Genomic DNA, 13685 nt, shown 5'->3' with positions numbered 1-13685 from the left:
ATGTCTATGTAGATCTTCCACCCACTTTCTGATTGGGTCTTTTATATATATGTATATTTTTGAGCTACATGAGCTATTTCTATATGTACAGAAGTTTAGAGTATGTACTTTGGATTAAGACTTGGAATCCCAGTTCTCCCGTTTTCTAGCTGTATGATCTCGTAGAGGTTACTTAAGTCTCAGTGCCTCAGTGTACTTGTCTCTGAACTTGAAACAACAGGGGTAGCCCCCATAGGACTGTTATGAGGATTGATGAGTTTATTACCTAATGAAAGCACTTTGTACAGTGCCTAGCCCATAGTAAGCACCCAGTAAGTGTTCTCTGGGTTTGTTAATACTACAGATTTTTAAGGTGCATATCTTTTGTGTTTTACAGTTTTAACTTTTGTTTTGTTTCCAGACTTAATTTGTTAATGTAGTTGAATATCTTCACATGATAAAAATTATTTCTCCACGTATAGAAATTATTGACTTACCTTTTTTTATTGACTTGTCTTTTAAAAATTGAAATGTTTCCTTATCTATCACTTACCATGCTGATGTGTTTTATCTCAGACACTAATAGGTCAGCATTACCTTTTCCTCTAATAATGGGGGATTTGAAGCTTGTCATGTGAATAAAACTGAGCACTCACTAGAGGTGTTGGTTGTTGGTTTAAGGTAACTGGCGTATTTTTTAGAGTCGGTTGCAAGTAAAACCTTTCAGGGTAGAGCAGTGGTGAGAGCTGCAGTTCTTTAGACTTCAGTTTCTTATTTGTGGAGTAAGCGTATTATCTGTCTGCTGCTTGATTGCTGTGTGGGTTTAATAAGGTGGCATATGTGATGTCCACAGTATGGCGCTTAGCATATATGAAGCACTTAATATTCTGAGACAGTAATTAGAGAAAGATTTAATTTTAAAAATATCTCATGTGTTTGGTCATTTAATATTTATCTGAATATATACAGTTCTTTGGTAATAGCCAGAATTAAAACTGTGGTTCTCACTTGTGTGTTGTTTTAATGTATTTCAGAAGAGGTGGGAAATTTAACGGGAGAGGAATTATAGATTATATATACGATGATAGTGATCAGCCTTCATTATTTCACAATAGTAAAAACAATACTTCTACTAACATCACCTTATGTATATCAATTCAGTTCAGTTCAGTTGCTCAGTCGTGTCTGACTCTTCGCGACCCCATGAATCACAGCATGCCAGGCCTCCCTGTCTATCACCAACTCCCGGAGTTCAGTACTTTATAATTTACAAAGATTTTTTTGTCTATCACCTCTCAATAAATCATCTTGGTAATTATTGAAATGCTGTGTGCGTGCTAAGTTGCTTCAGTCACCTCTGTTTCTTTGTGACCCCATGGACTGTAGCCCGCCAGGCTCCTCTGTCCGTGGGACTCTCCAGGCAACAGTACTGGAGTGGGTTTTCATGTCCCCCCCGAGGGGATCTTCCCCACGTAGGGATCAAACCCGGGTCTCTTGGGTCTCCTGCATTGGCAAGCAGGTTCTTTACCACTAGCACCACCTGGGAAGCTCATTTATTGGAAGGTCAGATGTTAACAGATGAGTCCCTAGGTTCTGAGAGGAGAAGTGTCTTGTCCAGGTTTTCCTGTTGAGGGGCCAGAACATAGCCCTTTTTCTTTGCATACAGTGCTCTTGGACTGTGGCTTGGTGGGCTCGGTGTGACTCTGGATAACCATGTTGTTTAGTCACTGAGTTGTGCCTGCTCTTTTGCAACCCCATGGACGGTAGCCCACCAGGCTCCTCTGTCCATGGGATTTCCCAGGCAAGAGTACTGGAGTGGGTTGCCATTTCCTTCTCCAGGGAATCTTCCCGACCAGAGATTGAACCCACATCTCTTGTGCTGACGGGCAGGTCCTTTACAGCTGAGCCATCTGGGAAGTCATGTAGCCATCACTGTTGTTGTTCAGTCGCCAAGTCATGTCTGACTCTTTGCAACCCCATGGACTGCAGCACGCCAGACCTCCCTGTCCCTCTCCATTTCTCGGAGTTTGCCCAAGTTCATGTCCATTGAATTAGTGATACCATCCAACCATCTCTGTTGCCCTCTTCTGCCGCCTTCAGTCTTTCCCAGAATCACAGTCTTTTCCAGTGAGTCAGCTCTTCACATCAGGTAGTTCTGGAGCTTCAGCCTCAGCACCAGACCTTCCAATTCAGAGTTGATTTCTTGTAGAATTGACTGGTTTGATCTCCTTGCTGTCCAAGGGACTCTCAAGCGTCTTCTCCAGCACTGCTGTTGAAAAGCATCAATTCTTTGGTGCTCCGCCTTCTTTATGGTCCAACTCTCACATCCACACATGACTACTGGAAAGACCATAGCCTTGACTGTATAGGCCTTTGTCGGCATAATGATGTCTTTGCTTGTTAATAGTCTGTCTAGGTTTGTCATAGCTTTCCTTCCAGGAAGCAATCATCTTCTAATTTCATGGCTGCAGTTACTGTTGGCAGTGATGGGAGGTCCTCTAGGTATCATACATCTCATCAATTAAGATTATATCTCTCCCTAAGTACTTCAGTCTTTCTTAAATGGCATAATTGAAGCCTTTCTTGCCGGCCCACTCATGCTTTCTTGGTTTCCAAGGCTAACAGATTTCTTGTAGGAATACAACCCCATGCTTTGTTTACTTCTCAGACTTTTTCAGGTAAAATGGGCAATGTAAAGATTAAGAGCATACTCTACAGAGGCTAGAGAGTTACTTCACTCCCACCCGCATCCTGGAAGAGAACCTTCCTGGTTCCCCAGCTCCATGGAACCGCCTCGCCTCACCATGCCTCCCACCATTGCAGTGCCTGCTGCACTTAGCCACTGTCCTGACTTCTAGCACAGTAGGGTTTTCCCCCTTTTTGACCTTACTATAAATATTAACAGAATCATGCAGCAATGCTGTTTTGTACATTGTCTTTCACTCGGCCTTATCTTCACGAGCTCCCTCCATACTGCTGCATGTTAAAGCTTAGCGGGGATTTAACTCTAATTGGGTTGAGGCATCTCATTCATTCCGCCATTGGTAGTGGGGGAGGCAGAGTAAGGGCAGGGTCTCTTCTGTGGTATTCGGCTAGACTAGAGCAGTTGCTTCTTGGCTTACTAGGTTGTCCCTCTTTGTCCCTTGGGTAAAGAGAACAGGCTTCTCTTGGGGCTGTGTGTTTGTGTGTGTCCATTGGTGGTGTTGGATTGCCAATGCGTCTAGCTACCAGTCTGGGATGGATGAGGCTGAAACAAAACTTAGGGTACTCACTGCTTTGGCACTCTTCATTTTGGGATTCCCCTGCCATCCTTCCTCCTCTTTCTACTTTTCAGAGCCTTCTTAGGGTTGTATTTTTATACAGCGACCAGAGGTTTTAGCTATGTTTAGTGGAGGATTAGGGAAAAGCACCCTGGCATCCCGGGTGGCACTGGTGATAAAGAACCCACCTGCCAGTGCAGGAGCCATAAGAGATGTAGGCTTGGTCTCTGGGTTGGGAAGACCCCCTGGAGAAGGAAATGGCAACTCACTCCAGTATTCTTGCCTGGAGAATCCCATGGACAGAGGAGCCTGGCAAGCTATAGTCCACGGAGTTGCACAGAGTCAGACACAACTGAAGCGACTTAGCACTCACTAGGGTAAGGAACATGTATTTCGTTTTTCTGGAAGTGAAAGTCTGTTTTATCTTGATACCTTTTTAATAAACTTTTAACAGTCATTAGGAAAAATAAATGAAATATTTTATGCATACGTGGTCAGCTAACTTTGTATTCACCAAAACAAATAAATTTTTGGTAAAATATAACCCCATGTAATTTTTTTTATATATATAAAGTACAGACCAGAGGATTTGAACCCTGTGTAAATTTAAATCCTTATGTTTACTGCAGAATCTTTTAGCCGAGAAAGTAGAACAGCTGATGGAATGGAGTTCGAGGCGCTCAGTCTTCCGAATGAATGGTGACAAATTCCGAAAATTCATAAAGGCCCCACCTCGAAACTATTCTATGATTGTTATGTTCACTGCTCTTCAACCCCAGCGCCAGTGTTCTGTGTGCAGGTAATGTATGCATTTAAAAAATTAACTATTATTGTATTATTGTGTACTTACTACAGTTAAGATAAACGTGTATAATAGAATTAAGCATTTGTTCGGACTTCTCTGGCAGTACAGTGTTTAACATTCCCTGCTTTCAGTTCCGGGGGTTGCTGCGGGTTCTATCCCTGGTTGAAGAATTAAGATCCCACATGCTGCAGGGGGCATTAAAAAAAAAAAAGAATTAAACATTTTTTCAATGTTGTAGCCAACTGTAATTCAGTACATTTAAATGTAAGCTCAAACTTAGTGTTTCCTGGGAAGTGGTTTTGATAGGCTAATATTTTTATATTGTGTAGACCAATCCACAAGTAATCATAAAAAAGATTTTTGGCTTTATGTCCTGTGTAAAGTTATGTATGTTATGGAATTCAGTTTGAATATTGCCTTGTAGGTCACCAACTTATATCTCAGGGGCAGTGAAGTAGCCCCATTAAATACACTCTACTTAAATTGTTTAATAGAAAGATTTTAATGGACTTAAGGAAGTCCATTTATCTTTTAGTAGTTATAATGCTAAGAATTTTGTTCCTGTGATGTAGAAGTAAACAATTTGAAATGAATGAAATATTTTTCAGTGGGAATACACCAACGAAAGTTTTGGAGGAGTATAAATATATTATATATACAGCAGTGCTTATTTAAAATTAGATCTTAATTTTGAGATAATTGTAGTCTTCCATGCATTTCTAAGACACAATACAGAGAAATCCTGTATAGCTTTTACTCAGTATCCTCCAGTGCTAACATCTTGTGAGGCTATAGCACAGTTTCATAAGCAGGATATTGGTATTGATACAGTCAAGATGCAGAGCAGTTCTTCACAGTAAGTATCCCTTCTGGTGTCCTTTATTGCCACACCCACCCCATCTCCCCACCTCCTGAATTTATTCTCCATTTCTATAATTACATCATTTCAAGACTGTTATGTAAATGGGATCATAAAACACATGACCTTTTGGGTTTGGCTTTATGTTTTTTTACTTGTAACTCCTTCAAAACCTATCCAAGCTGTTGCATTTATCAGTACTTCATTGTTTTTATTACTGAGTAATATCCTATGGTGGGCTTCCCTGATGGCTCAGTGGTAAAGAATTTGTCTGCCAGTGCAGGAGACACAGGTTTGATCCCTGGGTTAGGGAGATCCCCTGGAGAAGCAAATGGCAACTCACTCCAGTATTCTTGCCTGGGAAACCCTGTGGACAGAGGAGCTTGGTGGGCTGCAGTCCATGGAGTCTTAAAAGAGTCGGACACGACCGCGACTAAACAACAACAGTATCCTGTGGTATGGAAGTACTGCAGTTTGTTTAACAATCCATCTGCTAAAAGAATCCTGGGTTGTTTCCAGTTTTTGGCTGTTAGAAATACAACTGTTATGAACACTCTTGTATAGGTTTGTGTGCACTGAAGTGTTCATTTCTCTGAGATAAATTGCCAGTGTGTGTGATGGCTGAGATGCATGGTAGTTACATGCCAAAATGTTTTCCAGCGTGGCTCTATCATTTTACATTCTTAGCAGCAGTGTGTGAGGGGCCTAGTTTTCCCATATCCTTACCAGCATCAGTGTTGTCATTGTTTGATTTTAGTCATTCCATGGGTATGTAGTTTTATTTTGTGGTTTTATTTTGCATCTCACTGATGTAATGGTGCTGAACATCTTCTCATTTACTTTTTTGTCGTCTGTGTATCACCTCTTTACTGAAATATCTGTTCATGTCTTCTGTGCTGTGCTTCGTTGCTCAGTCATGTCCTACTCTTTGTGGCCCCACGGACTGTAGTCCTCCCGGCTCCTCTGTCCATGGGGATTCTCCAGGCAAGATGCGGTTCTTAAATATTTCTTCCTAGTCTATGGCTTGTCTTTACATCCTCATAACAAGATCTTTTGCAGATTTCAATTGAGTGAGTCCAATTTTTAAGTTTATCTTTTACAGATCTTGTCTTGTCAAATTGAACTCTTTGCCTAGCCCTCAGTCACCAATTTTATTTTTTTTCCTCTTAGGTGTTTTTCTAAAAATTTTAAAAGTTTTATGTTTTACATTTTCATCTGATCTCCGGGAGAAAGCATTCAGTCTTTCATCACTTGTTATGTTATTAGCTGTTAGATTTTTACTAATATTCTTTATAATTGAGAGTATTCTTTACTAGTTTATTGAGAGCTTTTGTCATGAATGGGTATTGAATTTTGCCTAATTTGGGGAGTTAATTGATAGGATTTTTCCTCTTTAGGTCATTCATATGGTAGATTACATGGGCTTCCCTAGTGGCTCAGACGGTAAAAAAATCTGCCTGTAATGCAAGATACCTGGATTTGATCCCTGGGTTGGGAGGATGCCCTGTAGAAGGGAATGGGTACTCATTTCAGTATTCTTGCCTGGAGAATTACATGGACAGAGGAGCCTGGCGGGCTACACTCCATGGGGTTGCCAAGAGTCGTACACAACTGAGTGACTAACACTAAGGTAGATTACACTGATTGATTTTCAGCTGTTGAATCAACTTTGCATTTTGGAATATATCCCACTTGATTATTATGTTCTTTTTTAGTATTGCTGAATTGAATTTGCTGATATTTTGTTGAAAACTTCTATATTTTAAGTTATATCAGATATTGGTTTATATTTTTCATTACTTATACTGTCTTGGTATATGACAGTATACCAAGAATGGAATGACTGTATGGCATGGTATCATGGTAAAACTTCATAAAATATATTGGGAAATGTTCCCTCATTTATTTTCTGGAAATGATTTGGGAAATTAGTTTTAGAAATTGTGTTAATTCTTCTTTAAATGTTTGATCAAATTCTCCAGTAAAACTGTCTTGACCTGGAGTTCTTAAATTACATGTTCCATTTCTTTAGTTGTTAAGGATAATTCAGATTTTCCTGTTTCTTCTTGGATGAATGTTTTTCTTTTCAAGAACAAACACTTTTTATGTGGTGACTCCACATTCAGACTGTTCACATTGTGTATTTATCTGTAGACTTTATTTAGATTTCTAAACCATTTTGTACTTTAGTGGAAAACAAAATCATTAGTAACAGGAGCCAGTGGAAAAAATCTAATCAGTTTCTGTCAGACTGCTGCTGCTAAGTCACTTCAGTCGTGTCTGACTGTGCAACCCCATAGACTAGCTTGCAGAAAGGGAATTTCAGTGTTCTGAAATTTTTATGAAAGGTTTCATCACAATCTAGTAATGAGTGTACGTTGAGACAGGTCAAGGTAGGTTAAAAAAGATGATGACCAAACTATTATGAAAAACAGCATTTCAGATGATTCTGAGTCCCCTTCCTATCAATTTGAAAACTCGTACTTAAGTGGACATTAACATTTGTCAGCATTGGGGCTAGCACTTAAGAACAGGGTATGTTTATGTTCATAAACAAGGGCTGTTCAGCCCTTGTGAAGCAGAGATGCATCTTAATTGGCATTTGGTGTAACAGTTCAAATTCCACAAAAATTCAGACTATCCTCTGGCATCCTACAATGCCATATATAATTTAGGGAAATCATTTCTTTCCTTCTAAAAACTGAATATATTGATTTTCTGTATTCATTATTATGAAGAGATCTATTATTATAGTTTTGCAACTGTAATCTAGAAAAGATTCCACCTGCAATGCAGGAGACCAGGGTTCAATCCCTGGGTCAGGAAGATCCCCTGGAGAAAGAAATGGCAATCCACTCCAGTATTCTTGCCTGGAGAATTCTATGAATAGAGGAGCCTGGCTGGCTACAATCCATGAGGTCAAAAAGAGTTGGACATGACTTAGTGACTAAATAACAGCAATCTAGTAAGATTTTATTATCCAAGTATTTATTTCACAGTTACATATATTTGTATGTTATTTGATAACATAAACCACAACATAATGTAAATGGTATATCCTGTAGATAGTAGTTGACTTAATGCATTATGTTGTTAAATTGTTAAATATTGATCCTCAACTTTTTAATGATGCTTAGCTCAAAATAACCTGTATTTACTTGTTTATTACAGCCTGTTTTATAATAAACTTTTAAATTTTAGAGTAGTTTTAGATTTATGAGAGAAAAAGATTGAAGTTATTAGAAAAAGTCATTTCACAGGTTAGAAAGAGGGTGAAGCTGTTAGAGAAGAAAGAACAGGTGAAGCTTTTGGGGGAAATAAAAAGTATAGAGTAGATACATGGTTCCCATGCCCAGATATTTGTTTTTTTTTGGCGGGGAGAACATTTAAAAAATGCTCTAGGTAATCCTAGTGTGCAGCTAGGATAGAGAAAGGGAAGGTGGGAAGCAGTTTAGTGATTCATAGCTTTTAAAAATTTAATTTCATTGAGGAAAAATTGGAGTAGGAAGCTTAACTAATTGGAATGACTGTATGGCATTGACAAGGATCCTTGATGAAACTAGAATACTCAGATTTTTAGTGAAGAATCTCTGGAATTAAATGATTTTCTTCCCCAGTACTCAGCAATTGAGGAGGAAGAGCATCCCCTGTAGGGACTAAGCTGTTGCTTTATTCTGTGAAGTAGACGAGGCAAATATTCTAACCGTGCTAACAAGAGTATATTTGAAATGTACAAATGTGAGTTAGAAGTTGCATAGGGCATCAGAGAAGCCATAGGACAGTTGATAAACTAGGTGTGATACAATTAAGCTAGATTTTTTTTCTTTAATTGGTGCTTAGTTACTTTACATGTTGTGTTAGTTTCTGCTGTACAGCACAGTGAATCAGCTTTACATATATATATATAATTCCTTGTCACCACAGAGCATGCGTAGCTGTGCTAGACAGTCAGTTCTCATTAGTTATCTATTTTATGGATTTTCATATGAGGTTTTGTGTGAAAGGGGGATGGAGTTGAAAATTAGGCAGTTGTAAAGGGTTGGTTTAATAAATAAGTAAATTGCTGATGTGTAGTGTAGATGATTGTTGATGTAATTCTATTGTTGGTGAAGCTTTAGGGGTAATAAGGCTGGGGTCATTTGTACACTATAAACACGCATGTCGAAATAACTCAGGATTTTAATGAAACTGGAGGGGAAAACAGTAAGTGAGCTGAAAGAGGGATGCCTTGGAGTATGTTGGATGAGGATATTAGATTTATAGAATACTGCAAATTTAAAAGGAGAATTGGTTAAATAATTCTGATCGAACAGTGGTTTGTGATCTACTGTCATTGAGCCAAGAGATTACCAACTGTGGCCTATATGGACAGAGTGCATCAGAGAGATCTCAAGGGGACAACTAAGATGAAAAGATAAGGAAGGGTTTCAAGGAAAAAATTTCAAGAACAAGTATTCAGATTATATTTTGTTTTATAAATTAAGCCTCAAAGGGAGTTGTAGATTCATTGAGAAAGGCACCCCGTCAACAGCAATCTTTTTTTTTTTAATAAAAAAAAAATACATGAATTGAATTCTCCTGGGTACTTTTGTGTGTCAGTGTAATTTGGGACCATCTTGTAATACTGCTGTAATTTTTTTATAATCCATAGAATCATTGAAATGTTCATAACTATAATTTTAAAAGATTAGTGCTTTTCCTTTGTGAGACCTCTCTTGCTTTTTTTGTTTTCTTTAAGAAAAAGTGAAATTTTCTTCTATAGCTAACACATTGAGATTCTCCAGTTGCTTGTCTTTGCTGAAAGGCTGGTGAATGAGCTATTGGCTTCCTTGTAAGCCCTCTTAGCAAATCACTCTGCTCTTCTTTCACACAGTCAGTTTATTCACAAATCTCAGAATGCAATTCTCACCTTCCTCAGTGGGAACATCAACCTCCTTGGCCAAATAAAGTTGTTAATTAAGACTACTCAGTACAATTCTCACCTCCCCTAAGTGTTAACTCCAAACTTCCTTTATCAGATTGTACTATGAGGAATATTCTCCGTAATTGCTAAATCTTTTAGATGTATTCTACCACACAGTTACTCATCTTTTCCAGAATTCACTAAAAATTCTAAGAACAAAATATCTTCTTCCCAGGTTATTACTATGGTTCAGTAGAAGTAAAGAAAAACATCCTGGTGACGGAAAATCAAAAAGTACATATGGAATCAGTTTGGGTGCACATATCATCAAAGGCTAGTTAATACTAGAAATTAATATATTGTTGAATGTAAAATAAAAGAAGATATAATTAGTAATTGTAAAGATATTTTAAAGATGAGGGAGAATAAATTATTGCATTGATAGATATTAACTGGTTAATGTCTTTCCTTCTCTAAATAAATAAAATTATTATTTACTATGTATAAATTATTTGGGCAGTCCTAGGTTAAGTCGTCTATATATGTAATGTCTCATGGCATTCTCGCTACTCTACATGGTAAGAGTTTTAAAAAAAATCATTTCTCTAGATGAGCCTATCTAGGCTGAGAGGTTATACAGTTTTCCCAAAGTCACAGAGCTAATACCTGTCAGGGTTGGGATTTGTGACTTCTGAGCTAGTAAATTTAATGCTTTCCTTAAGTGTACATAGTCATCATTGCTTTTATCCTGTGAACTGTAATTTGCATTTGGCTTTTGCATTCCCAACTAAGATTATTAGTCTTTTAAGGCAGGGATCCATCAGCCAGCATTTCTTAAACTCTTCAGATCATGAAAAGCTTTCATTCAGGTTAACATTTCAAACAAGGGCTGCTGAGTTGAAGCCAGCTAGCCCACATCATGTGGAATAGCTCATCAGCCTTTTGTTTCACTACAGTGAAGTCACTTCTCTTAGGAAATTCTATTCTAAGGGCAGCACATAAGGTGAGAATTGTGTTTATCAATAGATAAAATCACCTTTTTCATCACTTAATGCACTTGTAAGTGCTTTCTAAATGGCTTTGGGTCTGCAACCCTTGTTGTTTCTTCTAGTCCTTAGATGATATTTCTCTATGGCCTTAATTTTTAGGTTTTTCAAATATGCTTGGCTACCTGGACAAAGTATTTCACTTTCTCAGACTATCAAACTCTCATGCCATTCACACATTCTTTGCCTGGCTTGTCTAATACGCAAGGACTGTTTCAGACTTGATTGAATCCATAAGCAATTTAATATAAATGACGTTCTAGGGTTATTGTTGAGCTCTGTCTATTTATTTTTTAATGTCTAAGGCATATGATATAACTTCATTGTACTAAATTTCTTTCTAGGCGTCTCTTCCCCAGGTTGGCGAATTCCGACTATTTCACAATGAGTGGATGAATGTTTTAATGAACTTTCATTGTCTGTGTGACATTGTAGCATTCTCTGACCTCTGTTTTCTGTATTCTTTGTATATAAAGCCCAGTTTTAGTCATCCATCTTATAATTTGAAAGCTACAGAAAGTCAAAACAGTAGTATTAATACAAAGACACCAGTCTACCCTTGACTAAGATTCATAATTTTAATATTTTGTCACAGTTGATTTTGCTTATATACTTAAAGGAAGACACACAGGAGTTGTATGAGTTTAAGTTTTATACCCTGGGAGACAGCCACTCAGTCCTGAGAAGCTGCTCTGAAAAGATAGGAGAAGAGCCAGTAAATGTATGTTTTAGCTGGGAAATGCGTGCAGTGAGGCACACAGTTTCGTAAAAGATTACTGCTCATCCCAAAGAACGGATATCTCAAGTTAATGATTTAGTGCTTTTCTGCTTCTGGGAAGATGCAAGAATCTGGTCATTGAAATTCTTCCTGAATTTCAATGGTCTAACTACCTAAGGGCCTGTCTGTCTAAAGCACAGGGCTCCTGGGCATTTTTCATCCTGAATTCCTCTCCATGGTAGTGTCAGTGGGTGACTGCTGTGGTTACAACTTAACTCTTATAGAACAGTGTGATGAGAGATGTTCTTTGTGTTTCTCTGTTCAGTCTTTTAAGCATAAGTAAAAAATCAGTCAGTTCAGTCCGTCAGTCAGTTCAGTCACTCAGTCTTGTCCAACTCTCTGTGACCCCATGGACTGCAGCATGCCAGGCTTCCCTGTCCATCACCAACTCCCAGAGCCTACTCAAACTCATGTCCATCGCTTTGATGATGACATCCAGCCATTTCATCCTCTGTCGTCCCCCTTCTCCTCCTGCCTTCAATCTTTCTCAGCATCAGGGTCTTTTCAAATGAATCACATAAGGTGCCCAAAGTATTGGAGTTTCAGCTTAAGCGTCGGTCCTTCCAATGAATATTCAGGACTGATTGCCTTTAGGATGGGCAGGTTGTATCTCCTTGCAGTCCAAGGGACTCTCAAGAGTCTTCTCCAACACCACAGTTCAAAAGCATCAGTTCTTCGGTGCTCAGATGTCATAGTCCAACTCTCACATCCATACATAACCAGTGGAAAAACCATAGCCTTGACTAGATGGACCTTTGTTGACAAAGTAATGTCACTGCTTTTTAATACACTGTCTAGGTTGGTCAGCTTTTCTTCCACGGAGCAAGCATTTTTTAGTTTCATGGTTGCAGTCACCATCTGCAGTGATTTTAGAGCCCCCCCAAATAAAGTCTGTCACTGTTTCCTTTGTTTCCCCATCTATTTGCCATGAAGTGATGGGACCAGATGCCATGATCTTAGTTTTCTGAATGTGGAGTGTTAACCCAACTTCTTCACTCTCCTTTCACTTTCATCAAGAGGCTGTTTAGTTCTTTTTCACTGTGTGCCGTAAGCGTGGTGTCATCTGCATATCTGAGATTATTGATATTTCTCCTGGCAGTCTTGATTCCAGCTTGTGCTTCATCCAGCCTTTCCTTTTGCATTGATCTGCTCTGCATATAAGTTAATAATCAGGTGACAATATACAGCCTTGACATTCTCCTTTCCCAGTTTGGAACCAGTCTGTTGTTCTGTGTCCAGTTCTAACTTTCGCTTCTTGACCTGGTTACAGATATCTCAGGAGGCAGGTCAGGTGGTGTGGTATTCCCATCTCTTTCAGAATTTTCCACAGTTTGTTGTGATACACAGTCAAAGGCTTTGGCATAGTCAATAGAGCAAAAGTAGATGGCTTACTGGAACTCTCTTGCTTATTCGATGATCTAGTGAATGTTGACAGTTTGATCTCTGGTTCCTCTGCTGTTTCTAAATCCTGCTTGAACATCTGGAAGTTCACGGTTCATGTGCTGTTGAAGCCTGGCTTGGAGAATTTTGAGCATTACTTGGCTAGCGTGTGAGATGAGTACAGTTGTGTGGACCTTTGAGCGTTCTTTGGCATTGCCTTTCTTTGGGAATGGAGTGAAAACTGACCTTTTCCAGTCCTGTGGCCACTGCTGAGTTTTCCAGATTTTGCTGGCATATTGAATGCAGCATATTGGGCTGCATATTGCTGGCTTATTGGGCTTCCCTGATAGCTGAGTTGGTAAAGAATCCACCTGCAGTGCAGGAGACCGTGGTTCAATTCCTGGGTCAGGAAGATCCGCTGGAGAAGAGAAAGGCTACCCACTCCAGTGTTCTGGCCTGGAGAATTCCACAGGGTTGCAAAGAGTCGGACACGACTGAGCGACTTTCACCTTCTTTCACTTTCACTTTGAAAGCACTTTCACAGCATCATCTGACTTGAAATAGCCCAACTGGAATTCCATCACCTCCACTAACTTTGTTCATAGTGATGCTTCCTAAGGCCCACTTAACTTTGCATTCCAGGATGTCTGGCTTTAGATGAGTGTTCACACCATC

The 13685-nt window shown here is 39.0% G+C and overlaps 1 protein-coding gene across 4 annotated transcripts in view; it reads left to right on the top strand.

Moving 5' to 3' along the window:
* The window catches only part of TUSC3 (tumor suppressor candidate 3), a 239010-nt gene that overhangs the window by 96216 nt on the left and 129109 nt on the right, over nt 1-13685 (top strand). For all 4 annotated transcript variants that reach the window (XM_040243170.1, XM_040243167.1, XM_040243168.1 and 1 more), the window contains exon 2: nt 3869-4038. In XM_040243170.1, the coding sequence (XP_040099104.1) occupies nt 3869-4038 (170 nt within the window). The remainder of the gene's footprint in view (nt 1-3868; nt 4039-13685) is intronic.

The sequence above is a fragment of the Oryx dammah genome, unplaced genomic scaffold (genome assembly GCF_014754425.2).
Source record: "Oryx dammah isolate SB20612 unplaced genomic scaffold, SCBI_Odam_1.1 HiC_scaffold_7, whole genome shotgun sequence".
Lineage (NCBI taxonomy): Eukaryota > Metazoa > Chordata > Mammalia > Artiodactyla > Bovidae > Oryx > Oryx dammah.
Note: the sequence above shows the minus strand (reverse complement) of the source record. Positions and strands in the feature narration are given on the sequence as shown.